At 49.7% G+C, this 23,164-nt stretch overlaps 1 protein-coding gene across 5 annotated transcripts in view; it reads left to right on the top strand.

The window, feature by feature from the left end:
* LTBP2 (latent transforming growth factor beta binding protein 2) overlaps window positions 1-23,164 on the top strand; it is a 71,731-nt gene that overhangs the window by 18,382 nt on the left and 30,185 nt on the right. For all 5 annotated transcript variants that reach the window (XM_041397806.1, XM_041397779.1, XM_041397789.1 and 2 more), the window contains 5 exons: window positions 14,053-14,234; window positions 15,638-15,808; window positions 17,358-17,558; window positions 17,896-18,164; window positions 19,681-19,783. In XM_041397806.1, coding sequence (XP_041253740.1) covers window positions 14,053-14,234; window positions 15,638-15,808; window positions 17,358-17,558; window positions 17,896-18,164; window positions 19,681-19,783 — 926 coding nt within the window. The remainder of the gene's footprint in view (window positions 1-14,052; window positions 14,235-15,637; window positions 15,809-17,357; window positions 17,559-17,895; window positions 18,165-19,680; window positions 19,784-23,164) is intronic.

The following is a 23,164-nucleotide window of genomic DNA, read 5'->3' as shown; positions in this document are numbered from 1 at the left end:
TCTGCTTCATGCCCTCCAGAGCCACAGTAGCTTTCTGTGGCTTCCCTGCCAGGAGAGCCCAGGAAGCGCAACTGGGACAGCAGGAGATGTTACTGTCAGTCCTCTGGGTGAGAACTGGCAGCTCCTTGAGCAACAGGGCTGTCCCAGTCATACACAACTGGTTGTACTGGTTGGTTGGTATTTTCACCTGTCAGATGTGAGGGCTAGTGAATGGACCTGTGAGCATTCCCACTGTAGCTGTCATGGCTGTGCTGGCAGTCTTGGAAAGATGTGGATGTGGAGGCCAGCTTGAATGTTGTGCTGAGCACAGGCATCAGTTCTGTGGAGTTACATGTAGCCATCAGTGTTTCTGTTTGGAGAGGTACTGGGTGAGAACCACTCCATCCTGGGCTTGCCTCTGTGGTGTGCATTCTCTCTTCTTCCTGGGACTAAAGAAGATGTATTCAGTCTTACATGAGCTCAACTCTTGCCCAGGGAAGGACAAGGCTAGGAGAAGGGCAGCTCTGGGTCTACTTTGCTGACACCAGAGCTGGTGATACTCCAGCTGCCATCCCTGGGAATACAGGCTAAGCAAAGAGTACCACTTCCCAAGTTCCTTCAGCAGTCTGTGGCTCAGTGCAGATTTGGAGTCAGGTGTCTGAGAGAGCCTGTGGAGACTTGTTAGCTGCTGCACAAGCTGAGAGGCCCCCACTCTGTGCTGGCTGGAACAGCAAGTGCTCTGGAGAGCAAAATCCTGGGGGTGTTAGAGGCCCTCCCAGCATGGACTAGCTGCAAATCCTCCCTCTTCTTGATCTCAGCCTGAATCTCTGCCTGGAGAAGCAAAGCCTTGATGGATGATTGTGCGGGTGGAGTTGCACCTCAGCCCAGAAGCCGAGCTAAATGGAAACAGCTTTGTTTTCCTAAGGCTGGAGTATCAGCAGAATTCATGTTTATTTAGCAGGGAGTGGAAAGGGTTTGTTCCCTTGCCCCTTACCCTCAGGATGGCTGACCAGATGCCTTGACTCTGGGCAGCGTGTGTGGAGGGTCCTGTTGCTGCCACCTGAGAAGGTCCCTTCTGCCAGGAGTGTTGTGCACAAATCTGTGCAAGGGAGCTGTGCTGCCTGGATGGGGTGTGTGTGCTGGGTGATGGCTGCTTGCAAAGCAAAGCATCCTTCCTCGGGGATGAGAAGCAGAGATGTCTGAGACCTGCAAAGCATTTCCCCAGAAATGCAGGCAAGGGAAAAGGACATAGCTGTGGTGTAAGGTGCTGAGACACTGTGCAGACAGCTTAATGCAACTAAGCTCTTGAGGGCAGGGAGCTTCCTCTGAGAGGGTTCTGTTTAGGCAAGGCAGTTGCTGGGAGTTGCCTGGTGTTTTCAGGATGGAAAAGGAAGAAGGCTGAGTTGCAACATGCCTGGCCCACTGATTTCTGATCTCAGACTCTCCTCTGCAGCACCCTGGAGGAGACATCTCCTCCCTTCCTGATGAGAGGAAGTGCTATATGCAGCCCTTGAGGAGCTGTGGCAAGCACTCCTGGCCTGGGAACACTGGGAACCTCATGCCAGCAGGCAGGCTCTGCCAAAATCTCTGTTCTTTCTCCTGGAAGCAAAGGATTAGAACAGCAGGGAGCAAGCAGATGGGAGGATCTTGGGTGTGTGGCAGAGGTTGCTGGATGGAGAAAGTGTATTTCTCCTAATTTGAAAATTGTTCTCTTTCATTTGAAAATCCTGTCCTGGTGATAGTCAAATGTCAAGCATGATCCTTTGCAAAGGGGAGTTGGTCCCATGGATGGACACAAAGCTGTCTGCCCTGGGGTCGCCACTTAAAACAGGACATTGAGAACTGTGGCTTGGCAAAATCAGCTCGATGAGCTTGTTGTCATTGAGGACTAGCAGATAGAACAAAAAGTTCACTGCAAGGTCACTTGCTTTTTAAAGATGCTGCTCCAAACAGAGGCAGATTTGTCTTAATTGTTAAAGCAGGATCTGGAGCCTCCTGTCTTGCCAGCTTTGAACTTTCCACATTTATGAGAAAAAGGGGAACTTGCTTACTGCCTTGTTGGGTTGCTGACGAGTGTCCAGGACTGTCCACCATATGTCTAGCCCAAGGAGGAGGTCTGTACTGGCTACATACATAGTGAATGCATCTTTACTCTTCTGCTCACTTATGACTGTCATTCAGTCCACATTTATGAGTGTTACAATTTATTAATATCCAAATATCAGAGAAAAAAAGCACCAGCCCTAGATGGGAAGCATCCCCCTGTTTAAGTGCATTCCTGTGGCATAGGCTGTGGCAATTTTCCCACTTCATTTGGTATGGGACCAGCCCAGGGGATCCACAGAACATGAGGTTGAATTCCCGGGGTAAAACACCGGTGCCAGCCTTGTGCCACTACAGTGTTTATGCTTGTAGCTTCAATGGCATATTTTCTCAGTGCAGATAAGCCCTAACTGCAGCTTTCTAAGGTGCTTCCCTTTGGCAGTATGGTTTTTACAAGGTGGCCAAACATTTATATTCCTTGATCCAAAGCCAACTTTGAGTAGATATCTGAGAGATTGTTAAAACATTGAAACTAAAAATCCAGTGCCACTCTTGGTGAGAATATGTGGAAAGGAAAATATGTCACTCAGGACAATGAGATCTCCATAGCTCCAGATCTCGGCCCCTTTCCTGCCTTGACATAGTCAAAAGTCCTTGGCAAGCTGAATGAGAAGCCTAAAGGAAAAACTCAAGCTACTCAAGAGGAGTGTAAATGCCATTTTTCTCATATAATAAACCTCCTATTTTTAAATTACATTATATACCTTCTCTAGTCTGGCCCCAGATTCAGTTGCTTTATTTTCTGGTGTTTTAAAGCTGTCAGCACCATTCTGGTTTACATGTTTTATGTATTTACTTTCTGGGGGGTTGCATGCCCTTCAGAGCAGCAGGAGAATAGCTGGCTTTCAGGCCCCTCTTCAAAACTCCAAATATGGTCTTTACATTAGACCTGTTTTTTCTGCACCTCCTTGGGAACCATTCCTATAGCTTAATGCAGCCTTTAGGCAGTTCAATGCACTTTTCCTTCGAACTGAAAGAAGAGTGCTGCTACTGTCAGCTCAAGCTGAGACTCCATGCAAGAGAGCAGGGTGCAGGGCAAATACATTGTACATGTGGTAGGTAAGGTAGTACAGAAAATCCAGTTTATAGCCTATTTTATATACTATACATATATCATTTGGGACATTTATGACAATACAATTTATATAGCAGTTGTATAAAAAAGAAAGTTGTTAGAAGAGCACTAAGGCCATATGATCAAATGCTGGGAAGAGTTTTCCTAATGCCTGAATTTGGATTGCCATCTATCTTGCTTTCAGCTCCCTTGTGCCTGTGGATTTCTGCAGTTTCTCATACCTGACTGTGTGTTGCCTTTTTTGGTTTAAACTGGTACTTCACTAAAATCAAAGCTGTTCTCTTTAGCTGCGAATGTTTCACATAAATTACCAGTGCTAGCAGGAAACAAGGGATTAATTGAAGTTGATTTGATACAAGAAGTGATTGAAATGAAGATCTAAAAGTCTCCATATAAAATCTACTTGTTCTCTTTTCCTTTCTTCAGAAGCATCCTGAGAAATGCTGCCCTGGGTTCTTGGTGCTTGGTGGGATTGCTACCTTGCTCTCCTCACCACCTCATTTTTTTCCCACATGTGTGAAGGCTCTAATGTAGGCAGAAACTAAACATCTAGGCAGGAATTAAGAAGACATTCAGGCTGGAAAAATCTTATCTGTTACTGCTGAAGGAAAAATATCCTCTATGGAAGGAAGAAATCTAGAAGGAGAGGCTAAGATTTTTCAGAGTAGGAGTGAAAAGCAAATTAGTCAATGGAGGGTAACTCATGTGGTGCATACCAGGGACTGATGGTGCTTAGGACCCAAGTCAGATGAGTTTTTTTTCCCTGTACACCCTGGGCTCCTGCTCTGAGTCAAAGTATTCTTTATTGCCAGAAAAGATCTTGACAAGTTGGAAAGAATTCTGAGGGAGGGAGGGAGCTGAGTGGAATGGTTAACAGACCCACATCTGCAAAACCAAGCCAAGTGTTGGCCTTGGGGGATGAGGAGCATATTTGGAGGCTGAGGCTATCAGGATGGGGCAGCGTGTATTAGGTTGCCTGTAGCCTTGGCAGGGTGGCCATGGTAATTTTTCAGTGGTATGGCTTTCTAATAAGCAATGTGCCAAACTATTCCGGGGATGTAATGACAGGTTGAAAATGACACTGGAGCTTTGCCTTCTCCATGACTTTGGAGCTGTGCTGCTGCAGAACTGGAGTCCAGACACTGCCAAAGCAGGTGCAGGGCTCCACATCCACCCTCAATGAGGAGTCTGTGAAATCTGTTCCTCCCTTATAGTCCTTGGTGTGGGTACTGAAGGCTACATGAGAGAGGTCTAGAGCAGACTGATGGTCATGGTACTCCTGAAGTCACTGGCTCTGCCTTCAGGCATCATGCTTACATGGCCAGGAGTGTTCCTTGTTCCCAGACACCCACTAGCCATTTGGCTAGTGAGCAAGTGCAGGGATGTAGTCAGTGCAGAGCAGTACAGACTAAAAATCACCAGGATGATCATTCCCTGATCCTTGGCAGGGATGAGACTTCAAGAATGGATAGCAAAGGTTACATCCCAACTCAGCTCTCATGGATTGAGTGCTGCAGGTGCAGGAATCCTGTGTGTGGCTGGGGACGGAGCAATGTGAGAAGACCTAACAACACTGAGGTAATAGATCCAAAGGCCAGGACATCCTGCTGGGTGTTTAACCATGATTTTAGCTTAAAATATGTCTTAGATCTACAGTGTTCCCAGGATGAGTGGGAGACCACCTGCTGTAGATGAAAAGCCTTCACTTCTTCAGATGAGAGCACTACACACGTCTCTTCACGTTGTTGCTCTCACGCTCTGTGTGTGTGTGTGTGTGTGTGTGTGTGTGTGTTCAGCCACAAACTCCTCACCCCACTCACATGCCTGGGATGAGAGAGGCTTTTCCAGCCCTCTCTGTGTCCTCTGTGGAGCAGTGGGCAGGCAGCTGGCTCCCCCCATTCCCAGGGGTGCATGTGGGTGCGAGGATGAATAGGCTAAAGTGTTTTTTCAGGGCTTTGAAGTTGGCAGCCTAGTGAAGGGGGTGGGTGTTACTAGTCAACAAGATGGAAATGAAACTCAAATGTGCTTGTTTTCTCACTGTGTTATGGGGGAGATGAGTGACCTCCCCGCAGCCAACGTTGAGCTTTTCTCTGGTTAATGCCTAATGCCTCTGCGGCAGGTTTCATTAGATGGCAGCCAGGCCCCCAGCTCGAAGCTGTTGTGTCTTGTGGAAACAGAGGGCCCTTTGAGATGGAGATCTGTGTGCTTGTGTGCACAAGCACAGGTTGATATGTTGTCTTTTCCTCTTGCATGCCACTGCCCTAAACACAGATCATTCCCTGCCAGGTAGGAGCCTGTAGTGGGGAGCACGGGGAGTAGAAGAGGGGCAGAGGAGGCCTTGCTGTGGTTGGGGGGGGTTGAAACCTCACTGGGGTGGTCACGTTGCATGACTGACAGCCCAGCTCTGACTATGCCAGCAGCTCGTGCCGGGGTTTGTGATGGTGCCCAGGCTGCAGCCGTGGTGTGATGTCTGCAGTAAGATGGTGACACCGATGGAAACCTGCACGTGATGGCAGCTGTTAGGATGCTTCTGGATGTGTCTCTAATCACTAAGGTGTGAGACTGCCTGTGTGACTGTGTTTGGCAGCAGTGCTGTGCCTGTTGATTGTGCTGCTCAGCACCAGCCCCTCCATGCAGCAGGGGAGCCAATTGAGGCAGCTTTCTCATTGTTCCAGCCCAAAGGAATGTGCAGCTGAGCACCATAGGCCAGCCTGGGCAGTTCTGCCAGAGAGGTGGTAGCTTCTCTGGTCCCCCTCACCATCTAAATCCCTGTTTTAGTCTATGGAATGTTCAAGGTATGGCTCAAATGTGGCATTTGTAATCAAGTAACCTGGCATGGTTCCTCTGTTGGCTCCACTTGGAGCTCAGCCTGCATAAAAATGCAGGCTGCATTTTTATTTTTGGCATTGGTCTGCACTTCGGCTTTGGAGACAAGCAGATTGCAAACAGCTCTTTATAACATTTGGCATTTGGAAATCATGATTCTGGCCATTTTATGGGTCAGCACTATGGTCTGGTGGATCCAACGATGAGCAAAATCTGCAGCTCCTGGGGACCACCTGATGCAATGTCCTTGAGCAGGGCATGTTTCTGCAGCCTCGCAGGGCCAGGCAGGTGCTGTTCCCATGCTTGGAGAGTTGGACTACTTCCAGGGAGTCAGTTGCTCACTGCCTAATACATGACAGCAAAGAAGAGCATTCAACAGAGTGGCAGGTGGCATGTGTGGCACATGTGGCAAGGGAAGGGCATTTAATGTCAGCAGAGAGCTGTGTGGAGGCATGTGAGCAGCCACTTTGGCTAAGGAGAAAATTGGATCCCAAGAGACTGGTTAAAAAGAGCTTGTTAATTGTCTGTGAGCTTAGAGAGGTTCAGTTATGTATGTGGTGTCTGGCAGCTCCTGAACAGATAAAATTAGAGTTCAAGCCCTCTCCCTCTCTGTTCTCACACAGTACACAGCAGGCTGGGAACCAGCTAGGGTGGCTCTGCAGCACTGGCACTGCTTTGGGGGCCAGAAGAAGGAAGAAGCCCGGGTGGTGGTGGTGGAGTCTGAGCTTGGTGGCATGAAGCAGACAGCTGATGACTCTGCTGTCCCATGGACTTGCACATCTATTGCTACAGTTTGTAGTGAGAGATTCAGGGAAATCTTGGCCAGCCACTGGCACACATGTCAAGTGGAGCAGGCAGCTGGAGTTACCACTGCAACACAGGTGAGAGCCCAAAATAAGAGCCATGTGGGCTCTGTGAGAGCTTCTTGGTCACTGTGGTAAGGGACAGGGCTGGCACCTGGGTGCTGGGCTGACATGAGTCTTGGCATGTGCCAGTGACAGAGTATAATGTGCAGCAGGGAGCCTGACACATGTTCCTGGCCCTACAGCCCCACTTTGTGAGTGCTGTTTGTGCCCTCCCACACAAAGGCAAAGGGTGTCATCACTGACACTCTGCCAACAGCAGAGGTCTTGGAGGGGAAGAAAGTTTTGGATGATTCACACCTTGATGCCCCTGTGCTGGTCCAGGTGCCTGTGTCTTGTGTCCCATCTTGCATGACATCTGGCTGTAGGAGTATGTGAATCTGGCACAAAGGCACTGAGCAGTCGTTCTTGTGGCATTCATGGTGCATAGATTCTGCTTAGCTCTCCCAAGAAGGTCTCATGCCTGTGGGAGGCTGGCAGCCTCTTTCCCTGTGCAGGAGAACTTCCCTTGCCTCCCATCAAATGCTGGGGAGGAGCATGGGCTTTGGACTTCAGGGTCTCCCTCATTTGAATGGGAGGTACCAGGGCTGAAGACACCAGCAGGAGGGACAGCAGGCAGGTTTCAGTGGTGTTTCTGCTGCCCCTGGAGATAATAAACTGAGCCAAGATTTATGGACCTAATGTGGGTGGGCTTGAAGTCAGGTACCTTGTATGGTGTGGTTTTCTCCCTCCTCCCAGAGTCTTAACAGAGCTGTCTTCCTCGTCAGCATGTTTGTGAGCTAATTGATAATAAGCTTGAGTGCTCTCTAAGCAATGCCTCTCCTGTGCTCTGGGGCCTGCTGACTGAGCCATGAATCCTTTCTGCCTGCTGAGGAACCTATTTGGAATCCAAGAAAGGGGAAGTTTCTGGTTTGCAGTCAATTTACTGCTTTCCAAGGCTGGCTGCTTCTCTTTCCCCCATAGACACAGATGCTGGTGTTAAGGCTGCCCATTCTTCTGTTATGCTTTAGTGGAAAATCAGCAACTGCTGAGCATTACAAAGCGGGAAGTGAATCACTGATTTTGGTCCCTGTGGCCCCAAGCAGGGGGGCATCTTGCCAGAGGGACAGGCAGATGGACCAGACAGACACCAAGTATATTGTTCAGCATTTAAAATCCAGGGGAGAACCTGCATGTTGCCCTGGCAGGTTATCAGGGGCTGAGCATGACTCAGTCCCTGTCCTGGCTGAGCCCAGTCATCTTGGAGATGCACATGCAGGCTGTGGTCTGCAGTAGCTGGGGTGGACTGACAAGTGCTGCAGTGGCTGCCCTCCATGGGAATCTGTTCCCAGCCCCCTGGGCACCACATGTCCTTTCTGGGTACCTGGAGGCAGCAAGTACTGGCTAAGCAGCAAGCTGGTTATCTTTGGAGAGATGGAGCTTGTTGGGCCCTGAGATGGGGTTTTCTAGACCTTGGGAAGATAGTTTCTTCTCTGAGAGCTGCTTATCTTCAGATTTGTTTTGGCCAGTGCTATTGTTGCCCTTCTGAGAGTTGCTCCTTAGGTCTCAATAGTCTCTGTCATCTCTCCCTGATGTTCAGCATGAACATCAGAAGATTTGTTTCCAGCTGGAAGGGTAAATTTCCAGTCCTCATCTCTCCAGCCCTTTCCTTGTCTGGGGTTAGTGCCCCTCCCTGCTGACCACACTGCCCAGGACTCACTCTCTCCACAGTGCCTCAAGCCATCCACCCTGCTGTGGTCTGTCAGGCTTTGGCTGTGGAGAGGGTGAGGCAGGCTGGATGAAAAACCAGGAATAGTCTTGTGGTACTTGGCTCTGCATTTCTTTTACACAAATAGAAAAAAACCCCACCGTTTCCCAGCTCACTAGCAGTCTGGCCAAAGTCAACAGTTGGATGAAGAGCAGCCGATAGAAGCTAAATCCAGGAAAGACTGAGGTGTTGCTGCTGGGGAGAGGGAAGTGCTTTGAAGAGTTTGCCACCTTTGCCTCCAGCTCCAAGGAGGATGCCTGGTGTTAAGTCACTAAGAGAACAGTTTGCCCACCTGTATACTCCCTCTGGCTTTTGCTTACCCAGAGAACTATGATCATCAGAAGTGATCAGAGATTTGGAAATGCTTTCTATATACAGTGGGTTAGGAAAACAGTATTGCTTTCCGGATACCTCAGTCTCAGTGATTTAGACTTGGTTATTGTGACTCTGCCTATCTAATCTTGAAATTGCAGGCTTTAAAAAAACCCTGTGGTTGATTCAGAAAACAGAGATCCTCCTATCCATCTGTGCAGTTTCTGGGAGTCTGCCAGCTCAGTCCTCAGTGGAGCAAGAGGAAATCACTCACCTGCTCTGGTGAGAACGGGCACCTCGTCGGTTCATCTGGGACTGGCAGGAGAGCCATGACATCCAGAGCATACAATATTTTTGTACCTTCTTTACCCTGCTAAGACTAAAGTAAATACAGAGCAGAGTGCAAGTGGTACCAAAATTCATTGAAAATAAAATGTTTACACACAAAAGTGCTGTGACAATGTGTGGGATCCCTTGTTGAATGAAATACAAGTGTTATTTGGGTCCTGCAGGGATATGTAGCACTAGTATGTAGGGGACCAGACCTCTCTTAGCTCTCTTGACTTCTAGCCTGTGTCCTCAGGCTTACAGAGAATCCAGCCATTGACCTGCACCTCAGAATAGGGCAGCTAAAAGCGCTTGTTGGATAGTTTTGTACTGTTGCAGATGTGGGTCAGTCTATCTGCACAGCTCCCTCCCATCCCAAATCTTTTAATTTTGATAAGCACCTAATACATTTAGGTATTTCTACATGAAGGTGACTGAGGTCTCTCAGCTGCACCTTTCAGCTGGTAGAAATCAGCAGCAGCATTCACACCCATGCTCCTGGAAGGAGAACTCTGCTCCCTCTGCCTTCCCTCCTTGCCCCGTTCTGTCCTGGACCATTGCCACTGTGAGCTCCAGAGGTGGGTGCTACAGGACAGCCCAGAAGGAGAGGTGTCCTAGGAGTCTGCATGCTGATTTTGCCCTACAGGCTGTGCCTGACACAGAGAAAGTTGTCAGCAGCTCTGATGGATGAAGAGCAGGCAATTGTCTGTAAAAGAAGAGACCACTGCCTCTTTGCAGAGATCTGTGCTGGCCATGTGACTGAAGTGGAAGTGAGAGATACCATGTTGAGGGAGGCTGTAAGACTGAAATAATATGAGGCCCTGGGACTTTTAGTGACTGAAAGTGCTTGAAGTGTCAAACTCCTCTGCCTCTTCATTGCCTCTTCTCAAGCAGGTGGAGGCACGTAGCATGCTAACATAAGCTCCACACTCTGTTGATTTGGAGCTACCCCATCTGTTTCCCATCCTCACTCTTCCCCCTGGGACAGCCACACCACTGAGAGAACCTGTGGCAGTGCAGATCCCTGGAAACTGGCCAAGCCCTGGCCCTACGTTTATTAACATCCATCAAATGGACAGGGATTGCTAATGGCTTCTGATCAGATCCGTACTGCTGTGGTGAGCTCAGGTGCATTTCCTGAGACACCTCAAGCAAGCCAGTTCTTGTCTGCCCAGCATGGACTGACTCTGAAGGTTTGGAGGGAAAAAACTCTGTTTTGTTTTCCCTGACCATGAGCCAGCTGCTCAGCAAGACAAATTGAGATGGAAAGATGCCTTTTGCCATTGACTTCTGTAGCCCAGTCTTGAATGGTATTACTCAATGCAGTCCACAAATCCCAGTGCTCATCCGCCTAGAATAGAACCAAATAAACAAATTAATTCAAAGCAAATCTGACCCCCCCACACCTCCTCCCTGCTTCAACTCACACTGGAATGCTTTGCCAAAATGGGATCTCAGTAGGATGACTTTTCCTCAAGTGTTGCAAGCCATAGAGTAATGTTCCTACTCTGTTTTTCCTTTGTGAAGTTGGCACTGCCCCTTGTAGTAAGGTCATGTAATCGCTCTTTCTTTGGAACTGAAATGCAAATGATTATTTTATTTAAAGCCCTTCACATGTTGTTGTTATGGGGTTTTGTGGGTTTTGTGACAAAATTTGGTAATCCTGGGAATGACAAGAGATGTTCCTAATGACAAAGGGTGAAGTTCCTTCAGGCAGGCAGTGTGTAGAGCCCAGCCAAGCTCTGCTGCTTGCACATAGCATGCTCCCTTTTCTCAAGGGTAGACATGATGTTAGGGTTTTCAAGCACAAGAGCTGATATTTCCCTGTGTTATGCTACTGCCACCTTCACCCAGTGACTCTTCAGATCTCAGGGCCAGCACTAGGACAGTCACTGGTGTTTGGGGGAATGCACGTCTTTTCCTCAGAGTGCTTCCATCTCTGCAGTAAAAGACCATGGAATCCCAGCCATGATCACCCATAGCACTGTGCTTGAGTTCTGTTACTAGAGATCTGAGAACAAATGTGCCTGATCTTCCAAGGCTTGGTAGCTCCTCCCTAGCCTCCCTAGAGTTCCATATGGCTTTTCTTTTGTCACTAACAAAGCTAGCACTAGCACACCAGGTGACAAAGCAGCACATAACAGGCATCAGAAGTTCCTTTTCTGGCTGCAGGGCTGAATTAGTAGCTCAGAACAGTGTGGGCAGGTCATGCCTGGCTGGCCTGGCCATGTGGGTTTGGTGGTACGCTGCAGAATCTCAGGGGAGCTTCTGAAAGGGACTGAGGCAGAACTGAAATAAGGTTCACTTTAATTATTCTGGCTAGCCTTGCTGATTATTGAAAAACAAGCATTATTTGCTGTCCTCATCTCAGTTTAGATCTTGATTTTAACAAGACAAGAAATATTTTTGTCAGCACACTCTCCTCTCCTGAAGAGATGTATCGGGAGTTTGGGAATCCACTGCTGAGGTTTTTGCAGAAGGAAGACAGCTGTAGTGCTGCATGTAGGAATGCTTTCTAGTAAGGAATCATTTGGCTTCAGTTTGTAGATGTTGTCTTTACACCTGGCATTTTGTTCCTGTGGAGAAGCCTGTCCCCTCTAATCACAGCACCTCTTCTTTATCCTAAATTGAAGAGGTTGAATACTTTAGGTTTCTTACAGAAAGGCATTTTCACCAGTCCCCCAATTATTTCTATGCTATTTTTTCCTGTATTCTCTCCGTATTTTTGACATCCCTTAGAAGATGTGACATATTTTACGTCACAGCTAGGATGATATTATAGCATGTATACACCCTCCTGTGATGAGGACGTGTGGGGAGGCAAAAATACCTCCCTGTTCCTGCAGTGTTTCAATGTCCTAATGTCAGGGCATTGAACTGACAGTTCATATTTAATTGCTTGTCATTAGCCCTGAAATCTTTTCTGAATTGCTGTTTTCCAGGATCATCTCCAACTATCTGCAGCTGCTGCCTGCATTCCTTCTTCCTAGAAGTGTAATCCTGCATTTGGCTTTATTAAAATCCCATGTTGCTGGGATGTATTTACCCTCCACAGAGATCCAAACTGCTCTGTGTGATTGCTCTGTTCTCATCACTATACACCACATTGCAAATTTTTGTGTCAGCAGCACACATTATCAATGTCGATTGTATGTTTATTTAGAAATAAAAATATTTATATCCAGATGAAATTCTTGAATCATGCCAGGCCTCATACTGATCACCCTGGAACCCATCTAATTCCCTCCCCAGTGACAACTACTTCTTGTGTTCTCTTTCACAGCCAGTTTGTTATTAATTTTGCATGTGCCTGATTGACATCGTACTGCCTGTTTATTTTTTTATTGAAATAGCATAGGCTCTCAGACGGTTGGTGTGCATGTGTCTAATTCTATCAAATTATGAAAATGGACTCCTTTGACAAGAATGGTTCTTCACAGCCTTCCTTGGCTCTGACGTCACTTTGTATTCCTTTTGTTTAGTTCCCAGTTAATTAACCTGTGTGTCATCTTTTCCATTGTTCAGGGCTGATTTCGGGCTTGCTGGCTGACACTTACCTTGTGTGTTGTTCTTGACCTGCTTGAATACCAGCACAGCATGATCTCCCTTTCCATCTCCCCAGTTCTTATTGTTATTCCAAGCTATCCAAGGAATGTCTGCAAGGCAGAGCTGCTGTCAGCCAATTCTCATTGAATCACCCAGTCCTGTTTGGTTTAGAAATTTGTGTTCCCTGTACACACTGTAACACATCTCCTCTTCTGACTGTGACAGGGAAGATGGCAAAAACCACAGAATGGGATAGACTTCTCTGGGCACTTCAGTGGGAAGTGCCACTCTTTGCCTCAGCCAGTTCATCAGAGATGGAGGTGTTGCACAGGGTATGCAGAAGAGTTGTCAGGACTGAAGTTCAGTTACAGAGGCATCTAAGGCTGGGACTTTCAAAGAAGCTCAAGGAACACATGGGCAGCCAACTTATTTTGGCCATTGGCTGTACCAAGCCTTTTTCCTTGCAGGTAGTGCAGGTGAGAATGAGATATTTTTGTTGGAAAGCAGAGTACCCTCTTGGAGGCTTAGTGCTGCAGTCAGTAAAAGGAAATGGGAGAAAGTGCAGTAGATCAATGTCTAACACAAAGAGCTCTGCCTTGTGGTCTGCATGGCTTTATAACAGTGTGTACGAGATGTGACCTTGAGAGCTGGATGGCTTCTCTGTGCTTAGTCCCCCGAGAGTACCAAAAGCCATAAATGCAGTTAGTGCAGAAAGTTTAACTGCCCTTACAGACTTCAGTTCTTGTTTGTGACTCTCTTGTTTGTGACTCTCATGGCCAGGTTTTGTGTATTTGCTTGGTCTGGCCTCTGCCCTGACTGTCTTACTGTGTTTTTAGTGCTTGTTTGGGGCTGGAAAGGCAGGTCCTGTGAAAACTTCCACCAAAAGAACAAGTATATTTGGAGCTGCTTATGTTTGCTATGGTCAAGGAACAGATCTTCAGTGTGATGGGCAGGCAGAGGTTCTTCAAGGTAGCCAAAGCATCCCTGTAGAAGGACAGCCTGATGTGATGGTACAGAGAGGGTGTCTTGGTGAATACCTTGTCCTGCCAGGCTCAGGACATGGGGCATAGTTCTAGAGGGAAACAGTGTGCCATGGTGATGACTGAAATTAGGGGAGGAGTGGGATCCTGCACAGGTAGATGAATCTCTATGTCCAGGTGGCAGCTCAGGCAGCTTGGCAGTGAAGGTTGCTGCAAGGTACCTTGGTGGACAGGCACTGTGGGTTAGTGCAGTCACTTGTGAGGCATATTGGTCCATTTTTTTCTCTTCCACAGGATTCAGAGCAGAATTGGCTCTCCTGTCTCCCCTCAGCACACAGGGTCGTCAAGGACTGTCCGGCGCTACCCAGCCAGCAATGGCCAGCTCACCTCTAATGCACTCCCCAACGGGAATGGACATGAGCAGAGCAGATCTGGCCCACACGCTGTTTCCCAGGAGCACACCTTACCTGCAAAAGGTAAGGTCTGTAGGCTGTCACTCCTTTGGGGCTTCTTGCTGGGGTCATGGGAAGGGGCAACACTTTAACTGGGATCCCAAAGAAACCATGAACTCCCAGGACTGTGCTGCTCAGTGGAATGAAAAGGGAAGGCCAGCATGCTGGTAAAGGGGCCCTACTGAAGGAAAGCAAAATGCTGATGGCTTGAGACAGGAGCCAGGGGATATGACAATTGCATCTCAGAGATGTTGAACATCACCCCAGCACACTTCCCCACAGGGGAATTGCCTCAGTCTGTAGGAATGGTGTCTCCCAGCTTACTCCTCAGTCTGAGCAGCTCTCAAGGTCAGATTGTGCAACCAGCATCTATTTCTTCCCTTTGGCTGCTACTTTGATGCCTTCTGACATGAGCAGGGATTAGGCCAGGCTGCTGAGACATGCAGATGCTGAGCTCAATGCTTTCCCAGCTAGGACAGGTGCCAGTTCTCTTCTGCAGCTTGGTTCCCTCCTGAAGCTGTGATTCCTGAAGGAGGCACCATGTGGCACCTCAGCCCCTATGAGCAGGGCCATGAACCTGTCTGAAGCTGTAATCTGAAAGTGGGGATTGAAACAGGGAGTGGGGTGGGCACAGCAAGGGCAGCACATGACTGTCCCATTGGGCCAGGATGGAAGGCTCTGGTGTCAAGCCAGCTGGTTACACAACAGTGCTGTCTGTTGACCATTTTCCACAAGTCCCAAAGAGCTCTGAGTGTGATTTCCCATCATGTGGGAGAATGGTGAGGGACTAGAAGAGGACCATAGATAGCTGCTGGAGGTCAGGGGACACTTGTAGGGTGACAATGGTTTTCTTAAGACATGATGCTCTCACTTCTAAATGACAGTATGTTTATATGGGAAGACTTCCAGTGGTTTAAGAGCAGCCAGTCTTCTGACTACTGATGTGGCTGGAGAAAGAATATTGCTTAAAGTGGAAAAACTCTCTTTCTGATGAAGTTAGTGCATGTGTGTCCCTTCACACTGTTATGCCACTCCAAATTGGCAGAACTTGCTGCTTGCCATCGTTCATGTGTTGACAAACTCTTACAGATGCTGGAGCAGAAAACAGGCTGGAGTGAGCAGGGGCAAAGAGAGATGGAATCACAGAATTGCAGTCAGCTAGGTTGGAAAAGATCTTTAAGATCATTGAGTCAAATCAATGATGTAACACCACCTTGTCAGTTAGGACATGGCACTAAGTGCCAAATCCAGTAATTTCTTAAACACCTCCAGGGATGGTGACTCAACAACCCTGGGGAGGGACATAAAACCCTCTTTGCACTGGGAATGCTCTGGAGTTTGAGCTGTGAATGACAGCTTGAGCTGCAAATAAGAACTCCCCTGGCCTGGAGATGCTGTTTCCACTTAGCACTCTTTTTCTTTCATAGGGGCCAACCTGACAGAGAAGATTAGGAAGATAAAAATTGTCTTCACACCCACCATCTGCAAACAGACGTGCCAGAGTGGGCGCTGCTACAACAGCTGCGAGAAAGGAGACACCACCACTCTCTATAGCCAAGGGGGGCATGACCACGATCCCAAATCTGGCTTCCGCATCTGTGAGCACTCCCATGTCCTCCACCTACTTTCTTGCCGGTCTCCCCACTCTTCTCTTCCTGCTTTTCCTGACTCTACAGACTGAGGGTTTGTGCTGCTGTAGGGAGGGGAAGCAATGGCTACTCTCAGTACCTTGGGAGATGTCTTCTGGAGCCTTTGGGGCTTACTCTCTCTCTGGGGGAGGAAGAGAGACTTCACATCGTTGCTCTCTTTCCTGGGCAAGCAGATCCTGTTTCCATCTCACCCTGGGTAGAGGGGATGTATGTGCTTGAGTCAGGCCTGCAGCCAAGCCTCACCACCCCCTTCTTCTCAGAGCCAGCTCACTGCTTTAGTTGGCATCCAGTCTTGGGGCTGACTTTCATCACCTAATTTCCTCCTGTTCTCTCCTTTCACTCACATGGCAGCCAGGAGAGCTGGCTGCAGGTTGCAAACTGTTCTTATAAACAAGGCTCGCTGAAACCACTGCTCATCTTTTGGAGCCACTGGGATTGCTCATCAAGTCATTGGGATATCCAGCTGGGGGTTGGTCACATTGTCTTGGAGCGAGCTGGTGGGAGAAACATGCTGGACTTGTTGGGACTTGTCCTCTGAGTGCCTCTGCATCATGCAAATTCTTCTCCTGAGAGAATGAAAAGTCTTGCTGTTGTGGGCACTGATGGAAGATTGTGTTCACAGAAATTTCTGCAATGTGTCTCCTCCCCTTAAACAGGGTGCTGGGCTTGAGCAAATGAGCTTGAAACAGGATGGGTGTTCATCCCCTGGGATGAAACTGACAATCCATCCAGGAATGTGGAGCAGCAGTGTCTCATCTCATACTGAAATGAGTCAGGATAATCTGTCAAAGAATCCCATGTATTGCTTGAGTTTAGTTCACATTGAGAAGTGCTCTGGGTTGCTCCAAGCATGATGAGGTCAGAAAGGACATGACTTTGGTTTCATCTGTGGATGCTTTTTCTGAGACTGTGCAGATGAATTGCTCCTGATTATTTTGTCCCACTTCACACTTCTCCCACATGAACTGCTGGCAGAGCCAGGGCTGGATGTGAGACAGGCTCTGAGGATGTGGCTCTCTGCCTGTTCTGTCTGCCTCTCCCATCCTGCTGAGTTCCCTTCTGGGCTAGGAGTAAAAACCCTGCCAAGTGGGGAGGGGGCGATGCAGAAGGGAAGAAATTAGGCAGACTTGGCTACATATGGCTGCCATGGCTCCTGACACTCCAAAAGATCCTGCTGTGTCAGCAACACCACCTTGGCAGCCCCTCAGGACATGGGTGCCCCAGCCTGGCTGTGGCCCCAGAGCCTGACGGAGGGCCCATCTTCTTCCAGTCATGACTCCAGTTGTGAGCAGAGCTTGGGGAACATGGTGTTGCCCAGCAGGGACCTGAGCCTGCCTCCAGGCTGCAAGTGCTGACCCCAGCCCAATGTTGGACCTGGTCCTTGGGACATCATGGGGTTAGTGCTGTCCAGGTGCAGCTGCCTGGCATCCCCCAGCTGCCCTTGGCTAGAACCAGTGTCTCAGTTTCTCCTCTGAGCAGACCTCTCTTTGCCTTGCAGACTTCTGTCAGATCCCCTGCCTGAATGGAGGGCGCTGTGTGGGCCGGGATGAATGCTGGTGCCCCTCCAACTCCACAGGGAAGTTCTGCCACCTGCCAGCTCCCTCTTTGGAAAAGAAGCAAGGAGGAAGAGGCCCAAAGACCCCAGCTGGCAGCTCCATGAGGCACTCCACATATACCCTGCCCTTGTCCAACCAGCTTGGTGAGCATGGCCAATGGCTCCAGGCTCCACATTTTACTTCTACCTGTGTGCTCCTCAGATCTTTCCTAACAGGCCTGATGAAGCCACTACCTCCTTATGCTTGCTGTTTCAGGCCAGGTTGTTAGACAGGAGGTTTTCATAGTTTCTTGTGGAGATTTTGGTAGGTTTGTCCTCTTTTTAGGCCAGAGAAATATTTTCTCTTAGATGCAGTCTTCCTCTAGGTCTCCTGGTGGGCTCAGTCTACCTCTCCCCCCACTTGACTTTGTTCATGATGATACTCTTTGGGTGCCAAATTGTTGCCAGATTGTCACAAATGTGGTGTAAACTCATCTTCCAGCTTCCCTAAATCCTTCTCTGGTGAATGTCCACATCAACCACCCTCCAGAAGCCATTGTGCAAATTCACCAAGTGGCCAGGGTGCGGGGTGATGCAGAGGCGTCGGAGGAAAACAGTGTTGAGGCAGTCCTGGTGCCTCAGCTGGCTGCTGTGCCCTGGTACACCTATTCCCATGGGAATGGGAACAGCATTGCCACCGAGAGCAGACAGCAACAGCAGAGAGCCCCAGGGCTGCTGGGGAGGTGCTTTCGGGAGGCTCTCCATGGGCAGGTAAGAGGTCATCTTCAAGTGTTGTGTATTTCTTGTTCTGTTTTGGGAACAAAGGGGGTGGCTTTATTCTGTGAAACTGTTCAGCATCAGCATGGGCATCATGCAGGTGCCATGGGCACAGGCAGCAATGTGTTAGTACTTGGGAAGAAAAAATTTCCTTGCTCTGATCCAACAGAGAGACCTCACTGCCTTGCCCTGACCAGGCTGTGCCCTGGGGCAGCACAGCCCAGACTTGATGGCTTTCACACACAGTCTGGTTTTAAAAGGGTGCCCTATTTATAGCAACATTTACAGCCACGCTCTGTGATTATTGTAGGAAACGTATAAAACATAGGAAAATTCCTTTCCCTCTCAGACGATAAATGGAAGTCTGATTTCCATGGAACCATGCCTTCCTGGAGAGCTCGACTGGGGCTTGGGAAGCAAATGCACGTGAGGGACTTTCTCACCCCTGTCCCACAGTCATCGTAATTTCTTATTTTGTCTTTCCCCATATGTTTCTCTTGCGTCACTGGAAAAGCATTGGAGGTTTTTGGCACCCACAGGAACACCTGTGAGCTCCCCCAGAGCAGTTCATGCTCAGAGAGACCCCCAGCCTGGCAGTCTGGGACTCAGCCCTGTCCCCACTGCTCCCCAGCCTTTTTGGGGGGGCTGCTCCCAGTTCCCATCCCGTCCTTCAGTCACTCCCATCCAAGTAGTTTCTATCAGGAAATATTCTTAGCCATTCTCTAGTGCAAAAATAGAGGAGATCAGAACGGGGTGCTGGAAAAGCCCTGCTTCTCTGTGGGGAGATGGCAGTGCTGCGACCTTAGGAGCAGAGGATGATGATGCACGAAGATGCTTACGGATGCCTGGAGAGGCTGTAAGAGATGCCCTAAGGGCAGCAGGGGGTACCCTAGCTACGCTCACACCTCACCCAGCGGGGGGATGCCGTGCCTGGGAGAGGGTGAGCAGTTCGGCGGGAATGCCTGCCTCTCCCGCCCCGCCACAGCCCAGCCGATCGGTATGCGAGCGCTGGGCAGGCGGCCACGCGTGCCTGGACGGCCGCCAGCTCCAGCCTGTGGCCCAGCGGCTCCGCTCTGATGGGGAAGCCTGTAATCCAGAGGGCCTTGCCGAGAGCGGGGGAAAGAGAGACTCATTCAGCAGAGGAAAGTGCCTGACAACAAGCTCCCTGCCGGGCTGGAGCGGTGCACCCATTTCACAGGCTAATCAGCCAGGCAAGGGGCTGATTCTGGGGCTTTGCCAGGTGATATCATCTCGGCTTCATCTCTGCTCTGTTTGATGGCCCCTTCCCCTCTGAAGGGTGCAGTCAAGGGAGGTTCTGTCTGCACAGCTTTTTACTATCTTAATCCACATCCCTGATCCTGCTGTGTCCCAGTGTGGAGCGGTGCCAAGAGGGCCGTGCCAGCCTCTGACCCCAGACAGCTGTTCCCTGTGCTGGCTCTGCTGCTGTCCTACCAGCTGGGCATGTTTCCTCTGCATCCCACAGAAGCCTGATCTGCTCCTCTCTCCGCAGTGCACCAACCCCCTGCCAGGGCTAACCAAGCTGGAGGATTGCTGCGGCAGTGTGGGGCTCTTCTGGGGCGTGGACCAGTGCCTGGCCTGTCCCCCCCGGCCAGGTGAGTACTGCTGCTGGCCAGGAGCTGGGACAGTGCCAGGGACAGCCTGCCCCCTCTCCGGGCAAAGAAAAATGGCTGCCTCATGTAGCCGAGGCAGGGAGCAGAGCTGCGGGTCTTGACACACGGCTCTCCTTGGCCCAAGGTCCTCGGGGATGGGCAGCACGTCCCAGGTGAGTGCAGGGTCATGCCAGCTGCTGCCCCAGCCCACCAGGGAACAGTGCTCTGGGCTGGGTGCTGGGCCCAGGCTCATGTGGCCAACGGTTCCCACCATGCTAGCCCCATTCTGAGGGAGAAACAGGAAAAAAGCAGCCGTGGTTTTAGGAGGTGCAGTTCTAGGTTGGAGAAGGAGGCTGCAGACTTGGCCCTATAGAGTTACGGGCTTGCTCTGGGCCCAACACGGGTTTGGCAGGGGCTCTGGAAATAACACTACATCAAACAATTGGCAGGAGCACACCCGGGGTCCGTTCCAGGGGCATGGGCGTCCAGCTCTGTTTCTGCTGCACTTGGGAGCTGGACAGACTGATCTAGCAGGAGATGGGGATTCCTCATCTGCTCTGCTCAGGGTGCTTCATGACAAGCATGGCCCCTTGCACCATGGTCGCATCCTGTGTTGCGGTGGAGAAGCCATACAGGAGGACTCCTGGCTGGAGAGGAGGCAGTCCTGTGGGCACAATGGCTCCAGCATCCAGTGCTGTGTGGGTGTGGTGCAGGGCAAGGTGCACTCCCCTAGTGGAATGCGAGCGGGGAGCTGCTCACCTCTTCCCTGCCTGTCTGCCTGCCTGCCCCCTTTCATTGCTGCCTGCCTGCTCAATCACATCCCTTCACTGGATCAAAGAACTAAAGAAAACTGACCCCATGGTTCAGGAGACTTTGGACTCCTGAAATACAATGTAGGTATCCAAGGTAGCAGGTTTTGCAAGCAAGTGAGGTGTTGGTGACTTCTAGGTCTGCTCAGAGTTTTCCTGCTCGCTTACACGCACATTCCCAAGAGCTGAATTTGCGTCTCATTATCCTCCCTCAATTCAGTTCCTACTCAGCCAGGGGTAGTGCTGACTGGAGCCAAATTCCTTGCAATCACAGACGAGGTTGTCAGCATCCTGGAACCCAGTCCAGATCTGGGAGCTCTGATTGCTGTCATCTTCCCAAGCAGCATGGCTGTGCTGTGGCCTTGACCGTGCTACTTCTTGCCTGCCCTCACCCATGTCCCAGCACCAAAAAAGTCCTGGTATTTGTGGTGTGGGGGTGACCCCGGGGTCTGCAGGTTCAGTGCAGGCAAGGAAATGCGCCACACAGGCCTCAGCCCCTCTTCTTTGTCCCTGACCTTCACAACCCCAGTCATGGCTTTCTCTTCCCCAACCCACAGCAGTCTCCCTGTTTCTCACCCATCTTTCTGTGACCCCTCCATTAGAAAGCAGGGGGGCTGCTTAATCCTTCCGTTGGGCTGCAGACTGCTGCAAAAACTCTGCACCTCCTTTCTCCTTCTCCATGCAAGGTGCAAGATGATTGCAGAGAAAGCAACCAGAGCTGCAGCAATGATTTGCTCTGCTGGACTTAGAGCTTCAAAATGTGTCTAATTACAGCTTCTAAGATGTGAAAACAGACACAAAATACCCCCATGTGCTCCTTGCAGTCAGCCAACCAAATGCACTTAAGACATGACTCCTAGCTGCCAGCAGACTCCACAGCTCACAGCTCCACACATGCTGTGTGTCCCAGGAGCAGCTGCAGCTCAAGGCAAGTTGTCACTGCTGGTCTTCACTGAGTGGACAGATGCTTGTCTGGCTTTGTTTTCAGACTAACTCCAGGGAGATATGAAAAATGATGGGTCTTTTGTATTCCTGTGCCACAAGAAATTCCCTCTGGCTTTGGGTGATGAAGTTCCTCCTTGGAGACTTAATGGCTCTTGTGATTTTGTCAGGAATTCAGGCTAGTTGAAGGAGCCATTTTCATTCTGTTCAATGGTATACAAGTATCTTCCTGCTTTGGCCACCCCTGGTGTAAGGAGCTGTACGGCAGACACATGTTGGAGGCAGCTTAAGAGAGCCCAGGTGTTGTGGAGTGAGGAGGCCAGGCAGATGGGATCCCTTTCTTGTGTTGTCTTCATACACAAGATAGCTGACCCCAGAGTGGACTCAGCAAAACAGATCTTTCTCAGTGACCTTACTGTTTTAACAGAGCTGCCAAGCACTGTGACCTGTCCCTGCCTTGTGCCTTGTCTGCCAGTGTTTCCAGTTCCATGCCAGTGTGAAGGCATTGTTCCATGTACTTCCTGCCTGTAGACCACATCCCACACTCACATTCCTTCTGCCTTCTGGTCTCGCTGGCCTGTATTGTGCTCACTCAAAGTCACTGGGCTGTAGTTCAGTGATCTGGTGTCTCGTGCACAGAGATAACATGTCCAGTGTATGTTTCCAGCTTTCTTCTTAGCATTGTGATCTTCAGAGACAGCTCCTTGTTCTCATGTGTCCCAGGGAAGCATGCACCAGAGCAGACTTGACAGCATTGGGAATTTAATTCCAGCAAGTAGAGACAGAAATGGCAGAAGCTAGTTCAGTGTAAACACTTACAAACGTGCAGAAGTGCAGCCAGGCAAGAGCTAGACAAATGGGGAACTTGTTTGGATTGACTGTCTGCCCGAGACACTGATTGTTAGTAGAGTCTGGATACGTCCGGATGTCTCCATCGTCTGCAGCTTTCATGTTTGGTACGTGTTTGTGTGCGGAAAGACATCAGAGAAGATGAATAGGAGGCAGGCATCTGTCTGAGCAAACTTACCATGACCAATCCTCTCTATTTTTTATGTTTTGCTCAGCATCAGAAAAGCCAAGGCACTCAAATGCTTTGTCTGCGTCCTAATGAGACCATGTTAAAAGATGAGTTCAAAATTAAGGGTTGACCTAGCCAGGAGTCTCTGTAGTGAGTGTTACTTTAGCCTTAGGTATTTCCTTAGGCCACGCTCAGGCTGTGTGGTTTTCTGCTGGGGGGCTGTATATTGTTGTCTTCAGAGAAGTGGGCACAGAGTTGGGTGCTCCAGCAGGCTATAGTAGAAGTTCCTGGGAGCTGCTGTTGCTCATGCGAGTGAGAACTAAAGATAGGACCCCCATGACATGTCAGAGACAGCCCGGGGAGAAGGGGGAGAGCCAAGAGCTTGCTCCATGAGCTGTTGGAGCAAAGGCTGGTTGTCGCCTGGTCCATGAAAGAAAGAGATGAGCCAGAGAAAGGGCCTGGAGGGTGGCAGGATACCTGCTGCCATGCAGCTGCAGTCCTTTAGTTTTGGCCAGAATTTGGTGGATGAAATGTGTTGTGTTGAAAGATAGGATAAAACAGGTGGAGACATTCAGTGACCCTCCTGGGTCTTTAGTACTTGGAGAAAGCAATGGA

Source organism: Onychostruthus taczanowskii, unplaced genomic scaffold (assembly GCF_017590055.1).
Source record: "Onychostruthus taczanowskii isolate IOZ18803 unplaced genomic scaffold, ASM1759005v1 scaffold1, whole genome shotgun sequence".
In the NCBI taxonomy this organism is placed as follows: domain Eukaryota; kingdom Metazoa; phylum Chordata; class Aves; order Passeriformes; family Passeridae; genus Onychostruthus; species Onychostruthus taczanowskii.
The sequence above is the reverse complement of the archived record's forward strand: the minus strand, read 5'-3'. Positions and strand labels throughout refer to the sequence as shown.